The sequence below is a fragment of the Neodiprion pinetum genome, chromosome 6 (genome assembly GCF_021155775.2).
Source record: "Neodiprion pinetum isolate iyNeoPine1 chromosome 6, iyNeoPine1.2, whole genome shotgun sequence".
NCBI lineage: Eukaryota > Metazoa > Arthropoda > Insecta > Hymenoptera > Diprionidae > Neodiprion > Neodiprion pinetum.
In genome coordinates this window covers 17118463-17143648 of record NC_060237.1, presented here as the reverse complement: position 1 = coordinate 17143648, position 25186 = coordinate 17118463, and the positions used below count along the sequence as shown (strand labels likewise).

At 42.0% G+C, this 25186-nt stretch overlaps 1 protein-coding gene across 5 annotated transcripts in view; it reads left to right on the top strand.

Annotated features, from left to right (window-relative positions):
* Positions 1 to 25186, top strand: part of LOC124221456 (protein groucho-like) — a 133180-nt gene that overhangs the window by 79182 nt on the left and 28812 nt on the right. For all 5 annotated transcript variants that reach the window (XM_046631511.2, XM_046631510.2, XM_046631508.2 and 2 more), the window contains 2 exons: positions 3001 to 3045; positions 21965 to 22102. In XM_046631511.2, the coding sequence (XP_046487467.1) occupies positions 3001 to 3045; positions 21965 to 22102 (183 nt within the window). The remainder of the gene's footprint in view (positions 1 to 3000; positions 3046 to 21964; positions 22103 to 25186) is intronic.

Here is a 25186-nt window from a genome sequence, read left to right as displayed (position 1 = left end):
GTGAAATGTCATCGGCGTTCCGAGTGCTTTTTTTTCTTCCGTATTTACTTTTTTTTAACTCCCTAACGGAGCTTAGAAGGTTAGATTCTTTTCGGTTGCTGGTCTAGGTTTTTTGTGAGAGAACGCGAGTGAAAATTCACTATTGGCGTGAATATATATAATTTTATGCGGGTGTATGGAATCGAAATTATTATTGTATGTTTATTATGGTGTAAAAAGAGCAAATGGTTTCTATTCATTTTTATTTCTGCATTCTCGATTGATAACTTTTCTAATTTGTGGTTTGCCAGGGATTACCAGCTCTTTTGCTTCGAAGACTTATCGTCCATTCTTGCATGGTCATCGGTAAAAATGAAATTTCACAAATGAAGTGGTGTTAAAAAATTCCTCACCGCAGAAACGAAAAATGTACTAGAATAAGAGCTCTTTGATTGGTTCAATTGAACCTACTGCAATTTAAAATCCATGCACGTCGATCACTCGCCTCTCGTTCTGACAGGTACGCTTATCAAAATTCCGACCTCTTCCACACTCGACATTTCATTTCGTATAATTACTACATGAAACTCTTGTAAAAGACCTAACTAATAATTTCTCCCGGCGCATAGAATGGATTCGTGTCCAATTACATTGTCACAGAACGGTTTAAAGCTGAGAACCCCTGACCGTGGAATTAGTTAAGCGCTTGATAGCCCTGGCTTGTTACACACGATGTAGGTACCTATGTTCCCAGCTGCAGAGCGGAGAAACCGGTCTGTCGTATTTTTATTTCACCTTATTCGGTTGCGTTTGTGTATCTTATTTTCTTTCTCGTTTTCTCGTTCCTTTCTTCTTCCTCTCGCCTCTTTCCGATTTGGTACCGCACCGAAGGCTAACTCGTCGCTTCGTCGTTCCCAATCGACCAACGCTATCAACTTCAAAATGTCGGATTGGCAGGGCAAAAGTGTTGACGCAACAACACAAATCGTTCGATTAAATAGAGGATCCACAGTTTTCTCGGAATTGAAATTGGAAAAAATTTTTATCCGCAGGATAAGCGGAAACACAAAACACTGCCGAAGTGTGTATGGAAATATATTTTTCGCCGGCTGACAAACGGAAATTGGCAGATTCAATTTGCCCGACGTTATTGTATTTGTTATTCATTTTTCGGTTCAATCACAAAATGTGAAAAAAAGTTTAAAGAAATTCTCCAAGACTGTATTATTGCCGGCTAGGTGAATCAATTTTTTTCTCGCCGAGTATTATAATACGCACCAATCCTGTCAGCCGACACGTTAAACTTGCAGCGTGGCTGCTGCCATCGATCGAGAAGAAAACCTGCGTCGAAATTTCGTCACGTATTTCGAATCCACCTGCACGTTCCGTCGCGTCGCGACGCGGCTCGCAGGGCGGATATTCTGCCTGCCATACGTTTCCAATTTAAATATCACCATTCTCTTCGTCGGTTGTTACGCCGTTGTTCGTCGACCCGTGCGTGAACGCGTATACACAGGTATAATGCACACACGTACGGACGAGCTGGACGAGCAATGCCAGACGGACGTTAATCGCGTAACCGAAGCCGCCTGCGGCTGTCTCTAGATTGCCTCCGTCCGTTCACCCGGTAAAATTGGCATCGATAGAAATTACTCTCCCCGCGGAGATGCAACCCGAGTATATACGTCATACACATGCGCGTGTTTTCGTATATATTACCTTCGTGTATGTGTAACTCGGGGTTACACGCCGATCGGCGGAATTACCACGACGGCTAATACGTAAGAAATTGAATCCCGATGCAGGATCGAGGAGATCAGGAGAGCCCAATCTTGTAGTTGAACGAATTCACTTTCGATGCTTGAGAGATGGTTTATTGTGTATCGAAGCATTGAAATGGAAATAAGATATTCAGAGGGACCCGGTATTGTTTGGTAATTACAGTTTAATATCACTTATCGTACGTGTTTTGTGCGGTCGATTACAAATGCATACGCGTAATCGGGTCGGCTATTAAAGTCGATGATTTTCAGGACTCTGGCACGTCCGAGTCTCTCTGGCTGTAATTGCTGGCATTGTTATCGTAATATGATGTCGAAAGGCATGGTGGTTTAACCGTCTAGAAATCTATCTATAACGCGCAGTCGTCACGTGGCGGTAATCTCTTGAAATCGTGTCGCTCTGGGGGTCCCCGCATATGTTACGAGGGTTTCTGTTGGGCAAAATAAGGTTGGTTGCTCAAAAATTGATACTTTTTATTATTTCTCGTTGCGATATAGTCTTGTGTACATTGAGTGTTACAAAATTATTGTATTCATCAACTGCCAAGATCTTTTTCAAATTAAGATAAGGATGATTCGTTTCAAATCGCTTCAAAAATGGTCAAAGATCAACTTCACTCTACGACAACTCATTTTGTTCTGAAGAATAATTTCTACAAACTAACCGAAGTCTTTTCTTCTCCGGTTGTCAATTCAACGTCGCCATTTGTTGATCATAATAATAGCCGATGCAATATTGTAAAAACAAATATTAACGGTGAGAACGTGAAATAAGGCGCTTCAGCGACTTTATAAAACATCGTTTCTGTATTTTTAAATAGATTTTCGCAGTTCATTGACGTAATAATTTGATAAGAATTCAATTTGCTGCGTCGCGATAAGATTAATGAAAACTACCGATTTTCAAGTAATCAACCCGCTCAATGATTACTTTTCAACGTTAACAGTGAAAAATTAACGAGAGACTACTGTGGATTATTAATAAGACTTATGACACCAATGTCTTCCCCCATCACTCTGGCTAACCCAGCATGCCATATGTAATAATATGCGCGCGGTGCATGCAAATATTCGTTGCCCTCCGAATCAGATTGCACGATGAATACATACGTTATACATTTATACACACACAGTTACACGCTAGCTTGAGACTTTTCACGAGTGTTTGTCTGTACGATATTTTCTCCACTTCTGATCACTAGATTAATACAATGCTAATATTATTATTCTTAATTTACAGTACTACGAGATGTCCTACGGATTGAACGTCGAAATGCACAAACAGGTGAGATATGTCTACAAATTTTTACACACCTACGACACACGTTGCAAGACGGATTTTATTCTATACTCGTTAAAAAATTTCAATTATTTTTCTTACGGGTTACATGTCTTTTATTTTGGTATTGAAAATTTCTTGGTAAACAATCGAGCCACGAGAGAAAAAAATATATACGTATACACATAGTTGTAATATATATTTAAATAAGCAAATGTGTATAACGAGGTGGGTTTTAGATAGGTATACAAATATACTGTTGAAAATATTGGGGTCTAACCGCGAGACATCGAGACGGACGAACGATGATCTGTCGCGTACAGTTTGGCCTTTTCGTCGACGACGTCGTCATCGTGTCTACATATATATTTTAATCGAGTACCACTCAAAACTTCCAAGCACGTTTCGCTCGGGTCTGTATACATAACCATATATATAGTATCACGATCCGCGTTTCTGTTTAAAGAATCTTACGAGCTCAAGATCGTATGGGACGAGTGAAACTTGGGAAAAACGCTGTGACAAAATACTGACCGTAAAATAATTGTTTGTTATCCACTTTGGTCGATTTTACCGGGGAATTGATTATTGATTTTTGACGCGTGATTTGAATCTCGACGAAAATAAATTCTAACGTTTAATAATGCGAAACGCCATTGCAGGCGTACACATACCTGTGATATTATACCTACAAGGAAAGTCAGCTGTAAAGAATTCGGATACTTCGAATAAAGAAAGTTGGAGACTCGTTGAATGCATGCGTATTAGACACTAATAATTAGGAGGACGTGAAACAATTTTATTGTACTCTGAAGAACATTTGGATCGTTTTCAGATCAAAAGATACGGGCTACAGTGTTGAAGTCTTTTAGGCTTGTAAAGGTTTAGTGCAGAGAAAAAATCATCATTTTTTTCTAATCAGAAATCTGGCAGTATTTCGTTAGATACTGCAAATATGAAATTAGGATAAAGATACGTAGAAGAGGAAAGGTATGATTTTGAGAATGACGATTGAGATCTGGAAAGAAATTCGTAGCTCAAGACTCTGTGTTGTGTACAGAAATTACAATTTCCATTGGAAGGATGCTTTTGGCAAATTTAATGTCAGAGGTAGAATATTCGAATAGCCTTGAAAATCCCAGAGAATTAGGAACCTCTTTCCTTCTATTTCGGTGAAATAAAGAAGTACATATGTACACGCCTGTATAAGAATAAGAAAGGGCAAATAAGGGAAAGAAAGCAAGGTATATAGAGGTGTGCGGGGTAGCGAATGCAAACGTAACCATGGCGATGGTGGTTGGGTCGGGCGAAAGGTAACGTCATTTCATCTTCTCAGCCAACACTTGGCCAACTTCACCGGGAAAAGCCAATGGGGCTTAATTCTAAATAAAAAGACGGGATCAGGGTGGTAAGGAGAGGGCTGGCGCAACTCGCGCGTCTCTTTTCCGGATTAAGGCGAATTATCCCTCCGGGAGTCGTAGGCATTGAATAAATATGTAAACAAGCTAATAATATGCAAATAAGACAGCGGGATCTTTAATTGGATAAAACGCTAAAACTAAAAAAAAAAAAAAAAATAAACGGAAGAGAAAACAACCGAAAAAACAGGAAAATTAAGGAAAGACACAGAAGTTCTCGGCCGAATGAAAATCTTGGACGAGCTTACGAGTATATGTAATACAGTCTAATGTTTCGTGTGCGACGCTGCAGAGGAGCTGTGTTAGTGAAATTATGTTTGGCACGATTCGAGAACGAGTGGCGTGTATGTTACACGTATCGAGAGGCAACGGTGAAACTTAGCTGGCTGATTGCGAGTGTGACCGACTACGCATGCGCAAAACAAGGCAATATTTACGTGCGCTAGGCAGGATCGCCAACTTAGTCGAAATTGGAAATCTGACGTCGAACTCTCCCTTGTCAAGTGGCGAGTTGAAATTACGTTTTTGCGATGACTCGTAGCAGTAGTTAGTCGGCAGTCAGTTGACAATCAAAGTTTAGCAAACCTTCACGGATTAAGACATCGATTATTTGAGATTTGTTTAAGTGAAAAAAAAATTGCGTCAACTAGCTTACCGACCGCCAGAAGCCACGTTGGACAGCTGAAGCTCGAAGTGGTTAGCCTGCATGAAAACCCGACAAAGTTCGCGCATGTGCAACAGAACCCTGCATCTGTATCATCGTTTCGTCTCGGTCGGTACATGTAACTACAGTCGACGTAGCTTAAAAACGAATTGAAATTCACGGTACGAAAGACGAAACTCTGACGTTGGCATGAGAACGAGACTGAAATAAAAGAAATTCACGTAGAGAAGGAGAAGGGGAGAAAAAGAAACGAGAAAGTAAAAATTGCTTTCACAAAGGGGCAGGATTCGAAGTGCACAGGTTAATTTGAATATAGACGACCATCCGGGGCCGTTATATTCATTTTGGAGACTTCTCTTCCTTCGCCGCCCTCCCGGGATGGATATACGGCAGTTTGGAAGCTTTTCCCTGATCCTGCGGAGCCGTCGACGCTTTGAGATTTAGAATTTCCACTTGAGACTCGAGTAAGCTTCTCGGATATGGATTGGCAGCTATGGAGGCGGAGGGGAAGAGAGACACGGTTTGGGGACGTACTATCCTCTGCACATATTGCATTCTCGGCTATACGGATGATCGCGAGCACCCACCTTCTTTTCTTTGCCCTTCTTTCGATCCGCCATCCCGCATATAATACCGCTCCATACTCATTTCCGCGAAATTATGTCACCGACACCTACCCATTGCGGTATGACGTTCTTTTGCCTCGCCGTTTGAATGTAGCTAGGTTACTCGGCGTTTTTTTTTTTGCTCATTTTGAAATCATAGCGCCATCGTCGTCACCTTGAACGGGTTACGTTACATACGAAACGTCGACTTGCCCGATTGTGTTCGCGTTTTTTTTTTACGCTAACGGGACACGTCTGTAAAATTGATAAGGTTCTCTGTCCTAACCGTACGATATTTTATTGTTTTCTAACCTAACTTAACCTTGAAGCAGTCGTTACAGAAATGTTTTTGAAAAAAAAAATCACGCTTCTAGAAATGTCGAAGTACAGAAAAAAAGGTTGAATAAACCAAATCTGCTCTTCAATTATGTCGAAAGATGTGTTTTTTTTTGATTCAATTAAACATTATTCCACATCCGGAAGTAAAATGTTGTTCTGAATCAAACTTTTTGTCGAATCAAATTCAAGCCATTTCTCTGAAACAAAAAGCTTTTCTTTTCTGCCATATTTCGTCGCCGTATCTGGCAAAGTATAGAAATCCTTGCTCCGGTTGTACATGAAATTCATGACAATGAAGATCGATAGCGTCACGTTTCATGAAGAAAAAGCATGTTTTACGTAAGAAAATCTCCGTCTGCGCCATACATATATTCACGAACATAAGTTTTCGTCGATGGTAAATAGATGCATTCACATACGTGTATTACATATATAAACGTACACGAAAGGACAAAACGCAGGGTGCGTAACTGATTGAAATATTCGAGGCAAAGGTTGTGGATGGTGGAAGGAAAGAGTGGCGCAGTGTCGGGTACCGCCTTTCGCGGGTGCGAGAGGAAAAATAAAAGAGCGGTTAAACACAATAATTTGGACCCCGAAGGAGGAGCGCGCCGCGTTCTGGTTCCCTGGAGCAAATTATAGGAGGGACAGGAGGAGGGGTTTGGGGGCCTTTCATTTCTCGTCCCCTGTTCCTCGTTCCACCTTCTCTTCCTTTTTCGTTATCCGTTTTTCGTTACGCGCCTCGGTACTGAAGAGGAGGAGAAAGTCAAGGGGATAAATAGCCAAACCTCTCCGCCCTCTCTAATTCTCGCAGCTCTCGCTCTCGCCTCATCCGTTATCCACCCCTTTTTCTCTCTCTTTTCTCTTTTCCGTCCCCTCGACCGACGTGCTACGAATAATTCCCATGCTTATTGAATATTTAGCAGCCGTTGCCAACCCGTTATTTCATTTTTTTCTTCTCCCTTCTATTCTTCTTCTTTTATTTCTGCTTTTCTCCGACCGGATACGGGATTCAAATCGTAAATCGGACCGCGTGTCTGATAATACCGAGATACACTGCGACGAGCTGCGTCTACGTTTTTTATCACTGGCGATGAGAGAAGGCGCACATACCTATCTGTATACATAGTAACTATGTGCTATATAGCTATATAACTATGTAATATATATTCAGATATTTTTCGTTCAGCTTTGTCGCACCGTCAAATCGATCTTCACCAGTTTGCAGCCTTCAAATTGCTAATTAAACGTCGAAATACACGTTTATGTATACTCAATACATATGTACACCTTCAACTCTTCTATTAATTCTTGTATAGGTCGTGAGCCAAAAATCTGGACTCGTTATCACGGTGTGTACAGAGTCGTTTTGTAAAGTACATTTATGAATCCACTCTGCTTTTTAATTTTCGGTTTATTATTCCATAATTATTTCTGAATCTCTCTCGGAAATATGTAAAAGTTAATTAAACTGAAACCGTCAATCAAACATACTTCAGTTTTGATTTTATACTTTTTACTTCACTCACAATAATTGATGATTTTGTTATGAGAAAGTCGACGAAAAGAATACAAAGCGACAGTGTAGCAAATTTGTTTCACTGGTAAAGGTAAAGATGTTGATAATAATTGAAGAAATTACCGTACTTTGCATGCGTGTTTTGTTCAATTTTTTAATTATTATATAACTCTTGGCGACTGATTCGCGAAGACCTGAAATTCCGGCGCACTCGCGTTCCGTTTAAAGACGAATTTAACCCGTAGATCTTGCCGAAGGCTGTAAATTAAATCCAGTCATTTGTAAATTAAATCACGTCCAAGGAAAGAATGAAAAGGAAAAAAAGTGATGTACAAATGAATGAATGAAAAGATTGAAATGTTCGTGCGGGAAGTTAGTTCCGTCAGACTTTTTACGCACTGTAATTTTTGCTTTCTTTTTATCGTGTACTCGTTACCGAAGTACAAAGCACCGACCTCTCCGCGCTTCGAAACACTTCATAATTATAAATTCATCGCTTAATTTCTATTCACCGAGTAAGCAATAACGATGTGTTTCATACGGTAGATGAACGGGTTTGATCCATAAATTAGATAACTCCAGAAGCTACAGGTATTGTATTTAAGAATGGTAGTCTCGCGGTTTGTCCAGTATGCACGGAGAGGAAAACTTTTAGGGTTAACCAGGCATATTTCATATTGATACCGAACACGTATACAATGTGATTAGTGGCATATAGTTAAAAACGGCAACTCGTATGGCAGACTCAAGCCGACAGAATATTTTTAAAATTATGTTATGTTTGGTACGGTTACAGAACCTATACTTAGGCCATGAGTATGGTTATAGTATTGCCAAGGTAAGTATGCAACGTGTTCATCGTCAGTGACAGTTAGAATTTTGCAGAAGGTTTGTTTGAAGAATAAAAAATTAAATGAGAAACAAAAAATAATGCGCTAGATTGTAAATAGTAGATTAACGACTTTTTTTATTATCGACATGTTAGGAAGAGTAGGGTAAAGTTATTATTCCTTACTAATCCCTCAAAGCACGCAATGGGGAGCGCTCTGACAAGGGTTTATGTGTAACCGTTGCTATGTAATGCAGTTCGATTTTATTGGCACGTTGCTATTTATATTTCACCAAATATCGGTACATAGTTACAAGTTCAGGTTATGATATTGGACACAGAATTTCTGAGATATTCATGCGAAATCTTTTGAAATTGGTATGATTAGAGAGGCAGAAAGAAATGCGAGAGCATTTTACAATTAGAGCCGAAATCATGGTACAAAATATAAAAGAACAAACCTCATGGATCGGATGACGGCATGATGATTTAGTCATGTTGGCATAAAATGGCTCATTTATTTGATTCGGAGGTTCATACACGTTAATAAATACCTGTACACAAATAACAGCGATAAAATTGCGTTTACTCTATAAGGTGTCGTTCGTATAATAGTATATCAACGTTTCAGCACTACGTACGTATGTATATTATACACCGTTTTACGCACGCGAGGTGCGGCGTCGATAATAATCGAACGATTCGAGACAGCAGAAATTTGTATACCATGTATATACACAGTATATGAGGTATTCCACGTTAAAGAATTGACCCTGACATTTGTTATTTTGATCACACAGTTTTCGGGTGATGCTATCACATCTGAAAATCCTAAAAAAAATTATTTTTCCTTTTTTGAATTCTTTATTGTTGGTTTTTTAGCATATTGGCCATCGGTCCGGGAAAACCTCCCAAGTCAAGGTACTCGAAAAATAGTCGAGAAAGTGAGAAAAAAGTCGGAGAATTTTGTGGTGGTGTGAAAAGAAAAAGAACAGAGCTTACCTTACGAAGAGGCAATATTTTGAGAATAAATTTTCTCATTTCATCATTTAATAGATCACAAACTATTTTTAAATACCGATTGATTCCGAACTTTATTTATTCGTTATTCGAATTGCCACTAGTGGTTTGGATTATAATTAGGAAAAAGTTATAACTCGGTTAGAAAATTTGATCGACTATTTTTAATAACCATCGTAATAGTTTTTGAATTTTTAAATTAATCCTAAAAATAACCCAATTTATTGTCAAAAATTGAAAATAAAAGTATTCCGTTTTCAATTTGAAAACTCTTGCATACATTTCAGAGCGTCAGAACGAGTTTTACTTTTTATGACCTATGGCGATGAGGAAAAAACATTCATTTCGGTGGAAGATGAATTTTTTGAATTTCAACGAATATCTACATTTTTAGACCTTTTGGATCCAAACAGGTACTTGTAAAAATATCGGTTTCTCTTATCGGTCTGTCCGACAGACTCCCGACACGATCTCTAAAACAGCTGACAACGAATGTAAATTTATATTTGGAATTCACACGACTCGATATTCAAATGATGAGCATGAAAAATTTGGCAATGTACCGTTTCACTGAACGTATGCTTTTGTTCAAAAAAAAAAAAAAAAAACATTCACAATCTCAATTTCCGACACATTCCCGCAATGAATTATAAATGAATTGGTTTGTGAAGTAATGAAGAATACCGAAAAAAATACTATATGGCTTGATTCTTTTTATTTCAATGGATATTCTATTTTTAAACTAATTTTACGGGATACAGCTCGGAATGTATTATAGTAATAATCACACCTAATCGAGACAGTTGACCTCACAAGCTACTGACTGTTTCAATTTCGGCAGTTTCGACCTCGTAACTGAGTACATAACCCCAAAACAACATCTGTCGATGTATATTCTTATCCAATTTACCATTAAAAGAGGTAAAAATAGAAAGAAAAAAAAATGTGTGGAAAGAAAACATACTCCTACTCTGAAATTCAAGCTAGAGTCTTCAAATTGGAACCTAAATATTTCCATTTTCCGCCTTAAAAATATCAATTGGTTAGTTTTTTTAGACTACGATAAAAACAGGCTGTACATTTAATTTTCTTTTTTTTTCTTTCAATCGTTTGGAGGATTGTCATGTGTTGTATTGTCAGAGAAAAAAATGTTTGTTAAAAAATTAAAATATCGAGTTGGCATGGAATACCCCATACGTACCTATAGCGCATGGTCTGCTATTCGCATCCATATTGTATTTATGTATATTTATTCGACGCGCGACCCCCCCCCCCCCCCCCCCCCGGCTTATAGCTGATTATTCATTATTATATTATTGGCATTCGGTCGAGCGTGTCGCGTGCGCGCATAAATGTTTGGGGAACCGGGAGCCGTGTCCTAGTTGTGTACATATGTGGTATCGTCCGGTGGCAGCTACTGAATGCGTGTGTAAATACCCACTATGTATAGTCAAACATCGAACGGCGGCCCTGAGCGGCAATGTGCAGGTTGGTATTCGGACCTTTGCCTGTCGGCCGACGCGTCGGTGTTCAATCCGGGGTGCAGCTCTGCACCGGATCAAAAAAAAAACAAACCATTTCCCTTTCAATTTTGTTGTTTTATTCATTTATTTAGTTTTTTTTTCCTTTTTTTTTTATCCGTTTCCGAATAGGAGGTTCGAAAATCAGAGGACTTTGGTGCGGTTTTTGATTTTTTGATGTTTGATTTTTTTTTTTTGCTTCTTTTCAGTTCTCGATTCGGAAAATCTGATAGTATGTATTGAACATACGTACGTACGTACGTAGGTAGGTTTATATTGTGTTGTATTATATCTATGCAACGCATGCGGTAGGTAACCGATTAATTAGCGCGGTAGATGTTGGCAGTATAAATGCAAAATATCTCCTAACGTGGAGTGATTCAATTCGTTTTGTTCTCTCGGTTTACGCCACGTTTTATATTTATCGTTAGTCATATTGTATATTCGTAGTCGCAGCGTTTGGTTTATAAAATTATTGAGGAAATTTTCGTGGCTAATCTCGCAAATTATTGATTTTCTTGGCTAACTTTCTAGTCTAACACAACGCGTTCTTATACCTGTAATATTCATCGATGGTTCGAAATTGAAAAAAATTTGCGAAAAATCAGAGAATATCGAATCAAAGATATCTTCATCAAATCTGGCTTCGAATTTCATTCGTTGAACCTTCGCATAATTGTCCAAGAATCCTAATTCGTATTTCGAATTTCTTTTCGTCACTGTGAAAAATAGTACAAAGTACGGTGCACAGGTTCTCGATAACGTGTACAGCAAAAAAAAATAAAAAAATTCCACACGTTAAAAATCGTGAGAACTTGACAAAATTAGTTTAAAAAATTTGCCGACAGTTAAATAATACATAGTATAACGATTCTGCAGGGCCTTGATATGTCGTACGTTGACAATAAAGAGAAAAAGAGAAAATGGTTGGGGCAATGAGAGAACGCGAAAGGGATATATCCTCGTCAAGTGGGCTTCATGAATATATCCGCTGCAGAGTCGCGCAGGTTGGTTGGTCGGTAAAGGGTTGTCGCAGGATTGGGGATTATATATTTTTTTTCACCCGATTCGGCCCCCCTCCCCCCCTCTCCGCGCCATTTTCCCCTGTTCATTTTTCTTTGCTTTTGTACTCTCAGTTTTTTTTTTTTTTTTTTTCATCATCAGTTTTTACTCTGTCTGCACTCGGCTCTGCGCTGCAGCGTCCGATCGACGATGAGCGTCCCGACGGTGCGGCTGCTTGCGTCGGGATGTTGGCAAAGAGGGCGGAAAGGGACGGGGACTAAACGTACGATCCGAATAAAAAACAGAGGAGAAAAAAATTCGCTATCGGAAAAATCTAGCGGTGCAGCAGGCTGCTGTTGCTGTACCGCGGGTAACGCATTGCCTCTGTGGCAGGGAGACCCCCGGGCCGACCTGGATGGCGGCCATGGTCGTCGACCTGCTGTGGTACATGCCGGATTAAAAACAGAGGAACAAAAATCTCCTACCTCCCCGCCCTCAATTCAGCGTAAATATGTACAAAACGCTGGCGGGTCAACACCGGACGTTTCCTATATATGCATCCAGTTTGATGGTTATCATCACTTTCCTTATATTCTTGGCGTGTGCGTTGCGTTCGTTCATCGGCCGTTGATTCCACGGGATTCTGCGTTACGTACGAAATCGAAAAGTCTAGAAGACTAATATAATTCAGGTAAATATCGGAACTTTATACACGTATGTATGTATGTCGTTGAACGGTTGTACAATCCGAACAGTTCAGCACGTCCCGGTTCCGCCCGATAATATTTTCAAATGCTTCTTCGGGTAAAACTATTGGACATAGATGTATGCTTTTTGGGACTTTTTTTAGGACTCGTTAAGAGCTTAAACACTCTGGCATAACTTTCCTCTATCTGTAAGAGTTTAGCCAGCATTCGCACGAGCGTTTGAATCTTGTTCCGCTTTGACTTATGAGTATCGTTATGTCTTCAAAACTATTGTTCTGGTTGTAACAAAATAAAGTCTGTAAAAAAAAGTAATGAAAATCGGATCAGTAATTCTGAAGTTATTTGCAAACTTGCGGATAGACAGACAACGAGACGTTGACATACCAATGCTGAAATCTAGGTATACATCTAATTAGCTATAAGAATTCCGTTTCAAACGTCGCGTCTACACAACAAACGTTTACAAGGAAAATTCATTCTCCACTTGAATTACTGAATACTTTGTGATTGGGCAAATTATCTTACCTCGTAGAGACTGCACAGTAATTCCTTAAATCTTATAGTTCTAAATAGCTGAAATGACAAGGACTTAGCACATTTGTTGGTGTGTGCTCGCCGATTTTGATATAAAATAATAACCAGCGTGTTAATAATGTGACCGATAGTGTTTAAAAAAATATAATGCGTCGTACGAATGCGACATCGGTGGACGGTTGGGGTACCAGGATCAGCTTCGAACGTCCACGTATCATATATATTCACGCATACTTTCAGATAAGGTTTAAAACGAAGTCTAAAGCCATTTCCCTGCGGGAAACGGGGTATTACATCTATAGGTTCCATACACGCCGCACGTATATGTGTATTGGCAAGAAAGCGAAGCTGAGCTGCATTACACTAACATCCCGGGACATAATCGTCCAGGCAACATCCAGCATGGCTTCTCCCGTGTATTTCCGGAGGGACTTGAGCCTCCGACAGCGAGTTCAGCTCTCTTCGCTCTCCCATCCCCATCGTCGTCGCGGCGCAGCATTGGCGACTAGCAGTAACAGTGAGGCAGTAATACCGCCAGTAGCACCACCGATAGTAACACTAGCGTGGCCGACAAGACACGGCGTACTAACCGGCAAAGGTATAAGCTAAGGTAGCTACTACTGCAATGGTAGTTCAGTTTTATCACTTTTATGACTTTTATGAGTTTCGCCCCTCGGGAGTTTCTAACCCTGGGTCGTCGGAGATGGCTTATCGTTCTTCTTAATACGCTCCCTCCCTCATCCTCCCTCATCCGGCGCTTTCATCCTACTCCCGGACACTCGGGCGTCTCTTCATCCACAGGATCTCCGCACACCTCGACGTCGCGAACGCTCATGGGTGTAGTCGCTATTTTATTTATGCCTGGGCGGTGTTAGCGTTATGTGTGGGGGCGAGGGTGTCACTGGAAACGGAGCTCTACGAGGGTTGGGCGCCAGCCGTCGTTAAGAGCCAGCCGCGTCGTTGCCGATGATGGCGGTCAGGAGCGTAGGTACCGCAGGTTCCCCGTTTATATACCTTTTACCAACGCCGTAGGATCGTCTACCCTTGATTATTACCGTCACATTATATACATATATATATATATATATATATAATTCGCGAATTCGCCACCCAAAAGTTTTCTCGTGATTATCCATCCACCTGCAGTAGTGCGTTTTCGGATAGCGGTCGAACTTCAGCACTAGAATTAGGTAACGATTGACTATCATTTTAACCTGGGTATGAGTAGAAATGGAAGCACACGTAACACTGCATTAAGTTTGAGATTTTTGAGATAGGATTTCCACCGAAGTCATTTTTTCTCTTAGACACATAGCATAGCATAGCCCCTTTGACGCTGTAATTTATAGAATATTCAGTAAATCGGACCTAGATATCGCACTGAGAATGAGAATCAATCATTGACAGATTTATTCTCCTTTTTTATTTTACATAGCAGAGAGTGAAAATCAATTCCGCAGTTAGAAAATGAAATTTAATTTATGGTTAATTGGAATGGGATAACTTCGATTGATTGCTGTACTAAGACGTTAAGATTAATGTGTCAGATGCGGGAAGATTGGTGACAAATTGTACAATCGGTGCAGGTTGTGGTGGTTTGATCGCTAACTTTGTCCAAGATTTATTGCAATGACGTTAAGTAGACGTCTGTTCTTTAAGGAAGGATATAAAGAAATTGACAATAATCTGTTTCGAGAAACGTCTTACGATGTTTGTACACATAAATACCACACGTTACGTGATAACGGTTAACGTCTGTGAATTGTGTTTGCGTGACAAAGCGATTCTTAAAACAAAGAATACGCAACATCGTAAAGTTGTATAGTAATTACCCCGCAGCGATGAGCGCGTAGTTAGGTATTTACGTAATGATAATAAACCTGCAATTCCGCAGAGCAAGAAACTAATTAAGGCAAGAGGAAAGAACCCCGCAGTCCCACGAAAGAGGAGGAGACGGTATATAATAATGTCCCACGCGTCCCATAACGACCTCCTATACGCTGCGGAGAGCGGTGCAATTATATTTGTAAATTATCAAAATTTGTCATCGCGTTATCGCGACGGTCGGCAGTCACGATCCCGGAGTCACCGTGTTCCAGAAATACGAGGCATTTCACGAGGATATGGAAGCGCGAATGTATGCGAGCACTTACACACAGTTGCATGCTCGGATGGCTATATATGTATATATATATGTATATATATATTACATATATATTACGGCTCTGCAATATCGCCAGAGCTTCGCCCCAAACCCGCGTTTGCCGGGGTGAATGAGATCAGGGCGTCAACGTTTTAACGAGGGCAGCACCCCTCGAGGGGGACCGACACTAATTTGTGTTTTGTGGTATTTCAACTCGGCACTCTTCCGCACCGAGTGCCGGGGTGTCGTAGCCGCTGGGGTCTGTACCGTCGGTAAAGTAGGGGAGGTTTTCAACCCCCCGCACCACCACAACTCGCCACTTAACTCCTCGGCGTCGTTTCTCACCGAGGGGCTGCGGGGAGCCGCCGGCCTTGTTCTTGCGCGGTGAGATCTCGCTCTCGCCAGGTACTTGTCGCGTCCGGTTTTCAAAACTCTCAATCTAACTCCTCCCCGGAGACGCGATCTCCGCGAGGGTTACTCGAGGCAGTCGAAATTCATCTCTGCCTTCCCACCACCGCCCCACACTTCGAGTTTGAAGTTAGTATAGGTTGTTCCGCACGAAACTTATTTCACAATATCCTTGGGCGCGAACCCTCTGTTCTGGATTCGTCATCCTTTTCCGACGGGAAATTGATCAATTCGTCTATTGTGTAAGGGGGAAAAACTGCTGTGTTCGGCGACGGGGCTAGACCTTATTCTATACCTATTGATATCGAAAGGAATCCGCTGTTTTTTCGGATGCTCTTGTATGGATCGTGTCACCCTTTGTGACCCGACTGAAAAGTAAAAAATTAGAGACAACCCTATCGTGAAACTTGCTAAATTGATATTTTCAGAAGAAAAGTACATTTTTTTTTTACACACTTTTTACACTATATACACACTGCTGGGAGAGTTTTGCTGATGTAAATTTCATTCAAGTACATACTGATGAAAATTTCAAATTTGACGCATTCCTTGCGGTATAGATGAGCCTGAATTAAATTGTTGAAACAGACACTTTGTTATTACGGATATAATTTTTCAACAATTGTTATCAACGTTTAATAGTCTCGAAATTTTTTATGCTGATCTGAGATATCCGCAATCCGGTCTTCATGTATCGCGTTATTGGATACCGACGTGTAAATAAAGGAGTGTGATAACGTCATTAGGCTTTATTAACAATAATAATTGTAATCGTTAAACCAGGGTGGGGAAAGCGACCGTAAGAGAATCCTCGGGTGAGATATCTGCCTGGTACACAGGTCTCAGAGGAGCGAACAGAACACCCATGCAATCGAGGCGGGCCACGAAGCTCGGAGAGTGAGCTAAATAGGAAGCCAGCCAATTGGTCCGCTGGCATCACGCTTAGCCCCAGGCACCTATATCTGACCATGCACATTGCGCCCGACCGGCCCGTCGTACACGGACCACATTGTAGCCAGGTTGGTTCGCTAATGTTTAGCGCAATCAACGATAATGGCGGTCTACGGCACGTTTAATCAAGGCAGTAGCCCGCGCTCTGGCTTGTGGCTTCGGGTCGGTCTGGGTGCGGCGGTGCCGGTGGCTGTCCCGAATGGGTTGCCAGCAGAGCGTCGAAGAACCCCGAGGTGGTATGCAGAGGGTTCAGCGGTTAGCGTTGCCCGGTGACCGCAGCCCGGTCCGCGAACTGACCGTGCGGGAGTCCGACCCGTGACCTTATCTCCGTTGCGGTGAAACTTCGGCTAGCCCCACGGGGCTGCCTGCCGCTCCACCTTCGAGGTACCCTACGTCCCTCTTTCAGCTCTCGTATCCACTGATGACCGCGGTTATTGGCTGCTACCGGCTTAACGCTGGGCCGTCGCTCGGCCAGCCCGGCTGCACGCGCTTAGTATCCTCCAGTGGCGATGACTTGCCCAGAGCAAATGCAGGGATGGGGTGAGACGGGATCGGATGAAATGGGACGGGATGGATGAAGGGGAGATGCTGCTGCTGGCTCTGCGCCCGAGGAGGGATCGGGATGGAAGAATTATTTGTTTCGTGCTGAGACGGATGAGCCTTGCGAGAAGAGGGGAACATCCCCAGGGAAATTTGTGGGGCGGTAAGGGATACTACTACCGTAGAGCTGAACGATCGAGAGGGAACCGAGCGAGCGAATGAGCGAACGAGCCTCTTTGATATCTCGTTTCACAAAGCTTTATCGGTGACGCTTTTGCGTCCTTTAAACGCGTTGCAGAGGCTTTCCGACGCCACCTAAAGAAATAGAGACCCTGGAGCCTCTTTTCTCTCCTGTGATTTTCGTTTTGCTCAAGCCTCCCGAATCCCCTAAACCAGAGAACAAGATACGACTCCGCGAACCACGCTACAGACCGGGCTTCAGAGATTGTCTAGAAATTCTTTTCTTTTCACTTTCTTACACGGGATTGAATTCCGGATCAGAACCTTTAGGTGCACGTCTTTGGATCAGAGGAAGAGTTTATCGACGAACAAATTACATGCCTAAGTGACGCCAGATGTTTGCATAAGACATGATAAACGTTGGAAATGTAACACACGAGCTTAAAATCTTGCGACGAATTAGTGAATTTAAATTTGCTGCAAAAGGAGAAAGATCCAAGTAAAGAAATGAATGCGATGTACCGGTAATTGGGATTATTCCGGAAACTTAACTTTTAGTGCAATCGATGTTTGCTCATCACAGTTATAAATGCTGAAACACAACGTCGAACAATCTTTATGTTGATGCGGTTATAATGACAAAGTTTCACTCAGTTCTGACAACAGCGATATTACCAAGAAAATCAAGTTAAATCGGTCTAATCTTACAGGGTAGACGAGGTTTGAAGTTAATGTTAGATATACGGTAACGGAGAACTGGGGGAATTAGATTTACCCCTCAGTCACTCTAAAACTATTTTCCTCAAAGGTTCCTCAAAGCCTACTCTTCTGGTCGGTTCGAAAGGAAAGTACCTGGACTAACTCACCCCCAATTTAGAGTCCACATGGCTTCTGTTTATTCAAGGGTGGTTGACGGATTTTCAACCCAAGTTGAGCGTATGCAGCCATTGGAAACCTCTAAAGCGACCTATTTTTCAAGGACAGTATACCTTCTCGTCATTCCCGAAATCGTATCAAATTAATACTTTCCAAACATCCTCCTCTTATTGCCTCTTAGTGTCCTATATATTGCAAGTGACGGGGCTCCTAGTATAAATATTCGGGACACTTGACACCACGGGAACGTATACTCAAGGATATACAAAGAGTCCAGTTGCTTGGCCTATAGGTGTAACCATGACGTAAACCAGGAGCCAGTGCCCTGCAATCCACCCTGTCGCGTGAGGGCAGCACTTCAGCAATAATCGAAATCTGGGACGTATCGTGACTAGGCGATGCTCTACCCCAGTTATATTACCATCCTAAGTCGCCACATTGAATCTATAATCTATATTCATACTAGTAAACACTTTTCACTCGATAAGCGAGTTCTCACAATGTACAAAATATAATACGAACGTACTTGACGTCAATAGGACACGAGTTTCGTGTGTACGTGCATACATAAATACGTAGAGATATAGCTATCAGTGGTGAAGAGGCGGTGGTGACGTCGGCGACGGGGTCTCGGTTCTAGAATCTGGGGGAGTGGAAGTCCTCACTCGAAGTGAGATCGGAGTGCTGACGCGGCACTCCGCGACTCAAACATCCAAACAGCCCGATCTTTCGCCGCCTGTCAGCTCGCTTCTCCATCGGCCCACTTCCCTCCCTTCGCCTCGGTCCTCAAGGACCACTTATATCCAACCCTGCAGGCTGTCCGCGAGCACAACGCTAGTAATGGCAGCACTAGAAGGTAGTAGTGTTCGACCCGGGCTCGAGTAGTCCACTCAAACCCAACCGACTTCGAATTGATTGCGAGGCCTGCTTATCATCATCGCCATTATCGCCGACCCCAGGAAGACGCCGACTGACCCTGTGTGCACGGATGCGAAGCACGCGGTTAGCAAGCGAAACGGCTCACCGACGCCGCACCAATGTGATTCACCATCCTCCATAACACTTGGATTAATTATACAAGGGCTCAATAACATCCGCGTAAACCGCGCCGTCGCGACGCCAGCTTTGTACCCGGTGCATAATTCTCATCCTCGTCCTCGGCTCCGCTGGCGGTAGAATGCGAAACCCGCTACATCTGTCAGTATCTCCGACTCTCTTTTCACTGCAAATATACCGTCTCCCATAGTTACTCGACAGCTCTGGCTGTCCCCCGGGTATTTCATCGTGTACACTTCGGTGTGTTCTTGCCGCGACGGAGCGCTGACGCCTGTGATATCCGCTTGATAGTAGATGTCTGTCTGTCTATCTGTCTGTCTGTGTGTGCGCACACACTGCGGTACAGGCGTGGGATATTTGTATCCACGGTAGAGTGCGCTTGTCGGCGCGCATCATCTTTTAGTGCTAATTTCCATGCGGTTGTCCTCTACAATGTCTAAGATATATAATACCTGCTTGGATCTCCTACCAGTACAAGTACTGGATCTGTCACTTCGTGGTTTGAGTTCGAATTTGACTCGACACTTCGTGAATGTATAACGTAGCTTTGTACCTACAGACATACTTGGTCGCAATCTTGCAGTTTGTCATCCTGAAGTTAATGGAAAGTGAATCGAAAAAACTCGTGAAATGGTTGATTCTTTACCTCAGATTTGATACTTTAGGAAAGCTGGGATCTCCGAAGGCAGTGTGCTTGGATTATTCAGCCATCGAATCCATTAACCCACAGATGCTTATGACGACGACAGTATATAGGGGAGTGATTTTCTATCAGCTGGATAACAAATCACTGGTTACGTGTATGTCAGATATGTATAAACGCTGTAGCTCGGACGAGTTTCGAAGAATTATTGTGGATCATTGGTTGCGTTGCAGGTGCAACGTCTTTCAGAGTTATTTAACCGTTCGTCAAGCTTCGCGGTTTGATGGGCAAACCAGTTCGTCATTCCGTTTCTTAATGACTAAACGTACTTACGAGATTTCCGATTTCGCTTGAATTGTGGAGATAATGGTTGCGTTTTTCACTTAATTAAGTTGGAAAAATTATTTTTCATCAGGGCAATAACTTTTCTTGGGTGTCAGTGTATTTTGGTCTGTTAAAAAAAGAATGCGAAAACGCTTATTGGATATTACTTATGTTTGAAACCCTCATGGTCTCGAACATTCATGTGTATACTTCCACTTCTTTGAATTTTGTCAGTCTCGACACATCTGGCTAGACCGTTATAAACGCCGCCTCTCGTCTCATCCGCACAATGTGAAAAGACGTTATACGAATTGTTCGCTTTCCTCTTCTTATGGAGATGAAAAGGATGAAGTTGGTACGTGAACTGTGGCGGGTTTTGATACGTTGTAAATTGAATTCTGCAACGTCGACACCAGCGGCAGCCGGCAGCAGCACCCTTCTGCGTTCGATTTGAAACTCGATTTGTTTCAAGTCGCGAGATTCAGAAGGTTGCCTTATTCATTATTTTCTTGGATGGGGAGGCGGGTGCCTCTCACCAGTTACCCGGGGATTGGGGAAAACTTCTCGGCAACGCAATTACGTCCCCAAGTCTCCGCCTCCGCCTCCATCTCCTGGGGATCCTCATCCTCCGCCAGGAGGCCCCAGACGCCCTCGGCGCCCTCGTCCTTTAGCGTTATACGCGGCGTTTCGCGAGTCCTTCTTCGTCGCTCTACAACGGTCGTGGGGATAGGTTGCCTCATTTTCGCGTACATTATAATTAGTGGCTTAATGACTGCCACTCAGGGGGCGACGAGTAATTAAAACAACAACCCCTCGACCCTCCTACCCAGAAGCCCTCCACGCTCTTACCGCTATATACCTACCTACCCGCTCAGTCGAGAGGGGGAGAATCTTGCCGAGAATTTTAGTGCCTGCGATATTTCAATTAGCACGTACCAACCATTTTCATTTAGGCAGGGTGCTCTGCGCTATTTTTACTTCCATCATTTATTTCATTTTCCTCAGACGTACGCATTCTAACCAGACTTGAATATAGGTATAGGGGTGGAAAAGAACTCCCTTCTTCCTCAATCCTTCTCACTTTCTTATTTCTTTTTCATCGTTAGCCCTTTCGCGTTTTGCACTACGTTAATTCTCTTTCCGTGCACTGGTACTAATAAAAGCACCCCTTGACTCCAGGCCTTGGTGCTAGGTTTTCATTAATCCAGCGCAAAAAATTAAGCAGTAGATTTTGTGGAAGGGAAGAAAAGGGACGCTGCACCTACCTCGGCGATGTTTTGTCAATAAATTTTAAAATTCTGAAGATTATTCTTGTTCGCGTGCCAAGTGTCCGTCTTTCTCCGTTTCGAAAGGTTTTAGTTATGTAATTGTTTTGCCACATAGGTTCCAACTACGTATACCGATTATCAAACCTTCCACCCGAATTTAAACACTGACAATTGAAAGTATATACGCAAAATGTCGAATCCTAATTATCTGTATCGAAAAAAAGTTTATCAAAGAAAAAATCCTCAGTCAGTCAGGCGTTTGCAAAAATAATGCTGATCATACCGTTCAAATTGCCGCCTTCACTGAGACTTTTCCGGTGAAATGAAATCGTGCTCCCTTCTGATTTGAAAAAATACATAATTCATTTTGTTATTTCAGACGGAAATAGCGAAAAGGTTAAACGCCATAATCGCGCAGATCCTACCATTTCTCTCGCAAGAACATCAACAGCAAGTAGCCACCGCCGTTGAGAGGGCGAAACAAGTTACTATGACGGAGTTGAACGCCATCATCGGGGTGAGTACTTAGTACATGTTGTTGTCTTCGTTTTATAGAAAAAAATCTCGGATAATTCGATTTTACTTGAGGTTTTTTTATACCTTGAACAGATGCCATTCTCGGATTTAGGAGTGACAAAATAAATTTTCCTTTAGCATTCAATAGTTCACAACTAATTAAGTGGTGCGCGAATAGAAATCGATTGAAATTTACAACTTGCTTGCTCTGTCGGTAATATAGTAAAAAATTGAAGCAACTGTACAACTTACGATCAATATATCATAGCACGATGCTACAGAATCGAAATTGTTGTACGGTGAAAAGAAATTCTATCTTACTACTTTATTTAACACAGTAGTCCAAAGACCTGGAATAATGAAATGAAATTCTGTGGCCAGACTTTACCGGCCGCGGTACAGTTTTTTTTTTTTTTGTGGATAACACAGAAACTGCGATACAAAATGAATTCATTTGATAATGTATAAATAATAGTTATGGACTTGTACGGCGAATTGAACGAAGTAATGAAGAATCTTTTTCTTGGGCACGATAGTGAAGTGTCCGCCCTGTGACTTATTTTGTCCATTATTATCATAGTTTACGCATCACTGGTCATAACAACATAAAAATGATGTCAAGAATTGCATTCCTGTAATTAGTGGTAATTGGCGATTGTCAACGACAGAGAATAGCCATGATCGTTGGTTGGCAAACGCCTGACAGATGTCTCTACCCGTGAATGATTGTGGGTGCTCTCCGCATGCATGATCATGGCTTCTCCTAGCTGTCCACAATCGCCAATTACCGCTAATTACGGGAATATGTTTCCTGGACTTACTGTTCCGTGAAATAAAAATGTTTTCAGATATACTGTGTCTAGCATCGCGTGTACACTAAAATGGCGCTAACTGTATTCTTATCCTAGTCGCACCAGTGATTGTATAGGCTTTGATAGTAGTTCAAATAATTGATGCGACGGCACCTCGGCGGTGCACAAGAAAAGGTTATTGTTTACTCGATTTCGGTTGATTGTACACCCGAAAACAAGTTTTAAAGTATTACTTCCTACATTACAAACCAGTTTAATAAACCTTTTTAAATGTTTTTTAAAACGTTTAAAAAAAATAAATCTTTTTAAATGTTTTATTGTACCATTTCGATTGCTGACAAGTTTCATCGATAATAACAATCCGGAAACAAAAGGTTTTTGGTGAAAATGATTTTTTAGTTAAACATTGTATATCTTCACTGTGTTATAAGTCCCGTACTGTATCTTCAAAATCAAAAGAAAAAACTTGATGTCAATTGTTATCTACATGCATGCCATGGTAATATTGTATTCAGTTACGTTAAAACCCCAAATATATGGCGCTGGCATTCCTATATGTACACTGAACACGCGCCCACTAGTATCGTGCATTTGTTTTACGCTATTGGCCTTTAACGATGGACTTGTAAAGTCACACAACCCCAAGAGTTTCCCCCGTAGTTGAAAAAATTTAAAAGCAACATCGTCAGGTTAATGTCATATTTTAGGGAATTCATAAACTTGTTCAAAACAGGCAAAGCATGATTAAGTTTTGAATAATTTTTCAAAGTTAAAGTATCACGCTTCCAGTTTCCTAAGATTACTTGCTTACCGCTAGAACTGGGATACAATTATGATTCGTATTTTTTCAATATCGAAAGTATAAATGCGAGGGAACCACTGCACACTCGTATTAACACACCGACATAGTCACAGAAACACAAACGCATACTTGTCAAGAACGTCTCGAGACAGGATCGTCGTACGTAACCAGAATGCGAAAGCAGTCGTAGAAGAGGAGAGATAGGCGTCCCCCAATCCGCGAATCCTGAATCCTCCCCAATATTGCTCAAGCACTCAATTTCCTCCCTATTAAGCTCCCCAGCCTTGGGTCTTATCCCCGTCTTCGTCGAGGGGAATACGCAGTGGTTGGGGGAGGAAATGGTGGATGGGCAGATCCTATATAGAATACTACTATACCTACGTCGTACTCCCGAGTTATACTGCGCGAGAGCAACTAATCAGCATTCCTGGGATGCGGGATGGGGAACTTTGGATCCTCGCCGCTGTTACGTGCGGTAAATCTTTAGCAGGATTCTACCCCGCGAGTCGTCTCTCATACCCCAAACTGGAGAGGGTTGGACTGAATTGCAGGGGTTGCCGCAGGACCCAATGGAGCGGAGTGGTCGTGACCCTTGGTGACGTTTTCAACCAACCACGCGATTTTTCAAAATATCAAAATGTGTGACGAATTTCATACTCTGGCCAGTGAACTTGTGGCTCTCAACACTTTGCATTTATGTTATAGGTTACGTATGTTCCGTATTTATGCAAAGATGTGGTGTGACTTGAGTTATACATGCGCCTTGAAGGTCGGAAAAAAAAATTTCCATCCACCGCTTTGTTCGATGAAAATGTTGAATTTTCGGAAAGCTGCAAAATACTTCCAGTTCCTTCAGTCACCTATTTTCCTTCATCACGCAACTTTTATTCGAGCTCCCGCTATTATACCCGAGGTCGCCTCTGCTGTTCTCCAAGTCCGTGAGGAGAAGTTCTCCCGGTTGGCGTGGGATTATTATATCGTTAACCCATTTAATTATCTTGGCAAACTGCTTCACGGACTACCCACCCTCTCAACCGATCGGGCCACCTCTCGCGTCTCCGTCTCTTCTTTAGCTTACCTCTCGGTACCTCAACTGCCCACTTCCCGCAGAGCATTGTTAAAACATAGTTACACGCTTTACGGTTCACTTAATGGACCTCACAATCGTATCACGCCACGCGAGAGGAGAATTCGCTTCTATATAACATCGTAACGGGCACAATAATACGTTACTTATTGTTAGATTAGCCGTTAGAGCGCATCTAGTCTCATTGTAACACCACATCCGTACGCTGGACTTATTTACATACAGCCTCTGCATCGCGCACGACACCGTTTGTAAAGTATGGGCTTCCAATTCCTACCACTTTCAGAATAGTTCCTCAAAGTTTCCAATAGGTTTTGTGCAGAGTGAAAAAATAGTCTAGCAATACGGGGCGCCAACTTCACACGATGTTTTATTTCCGAAATG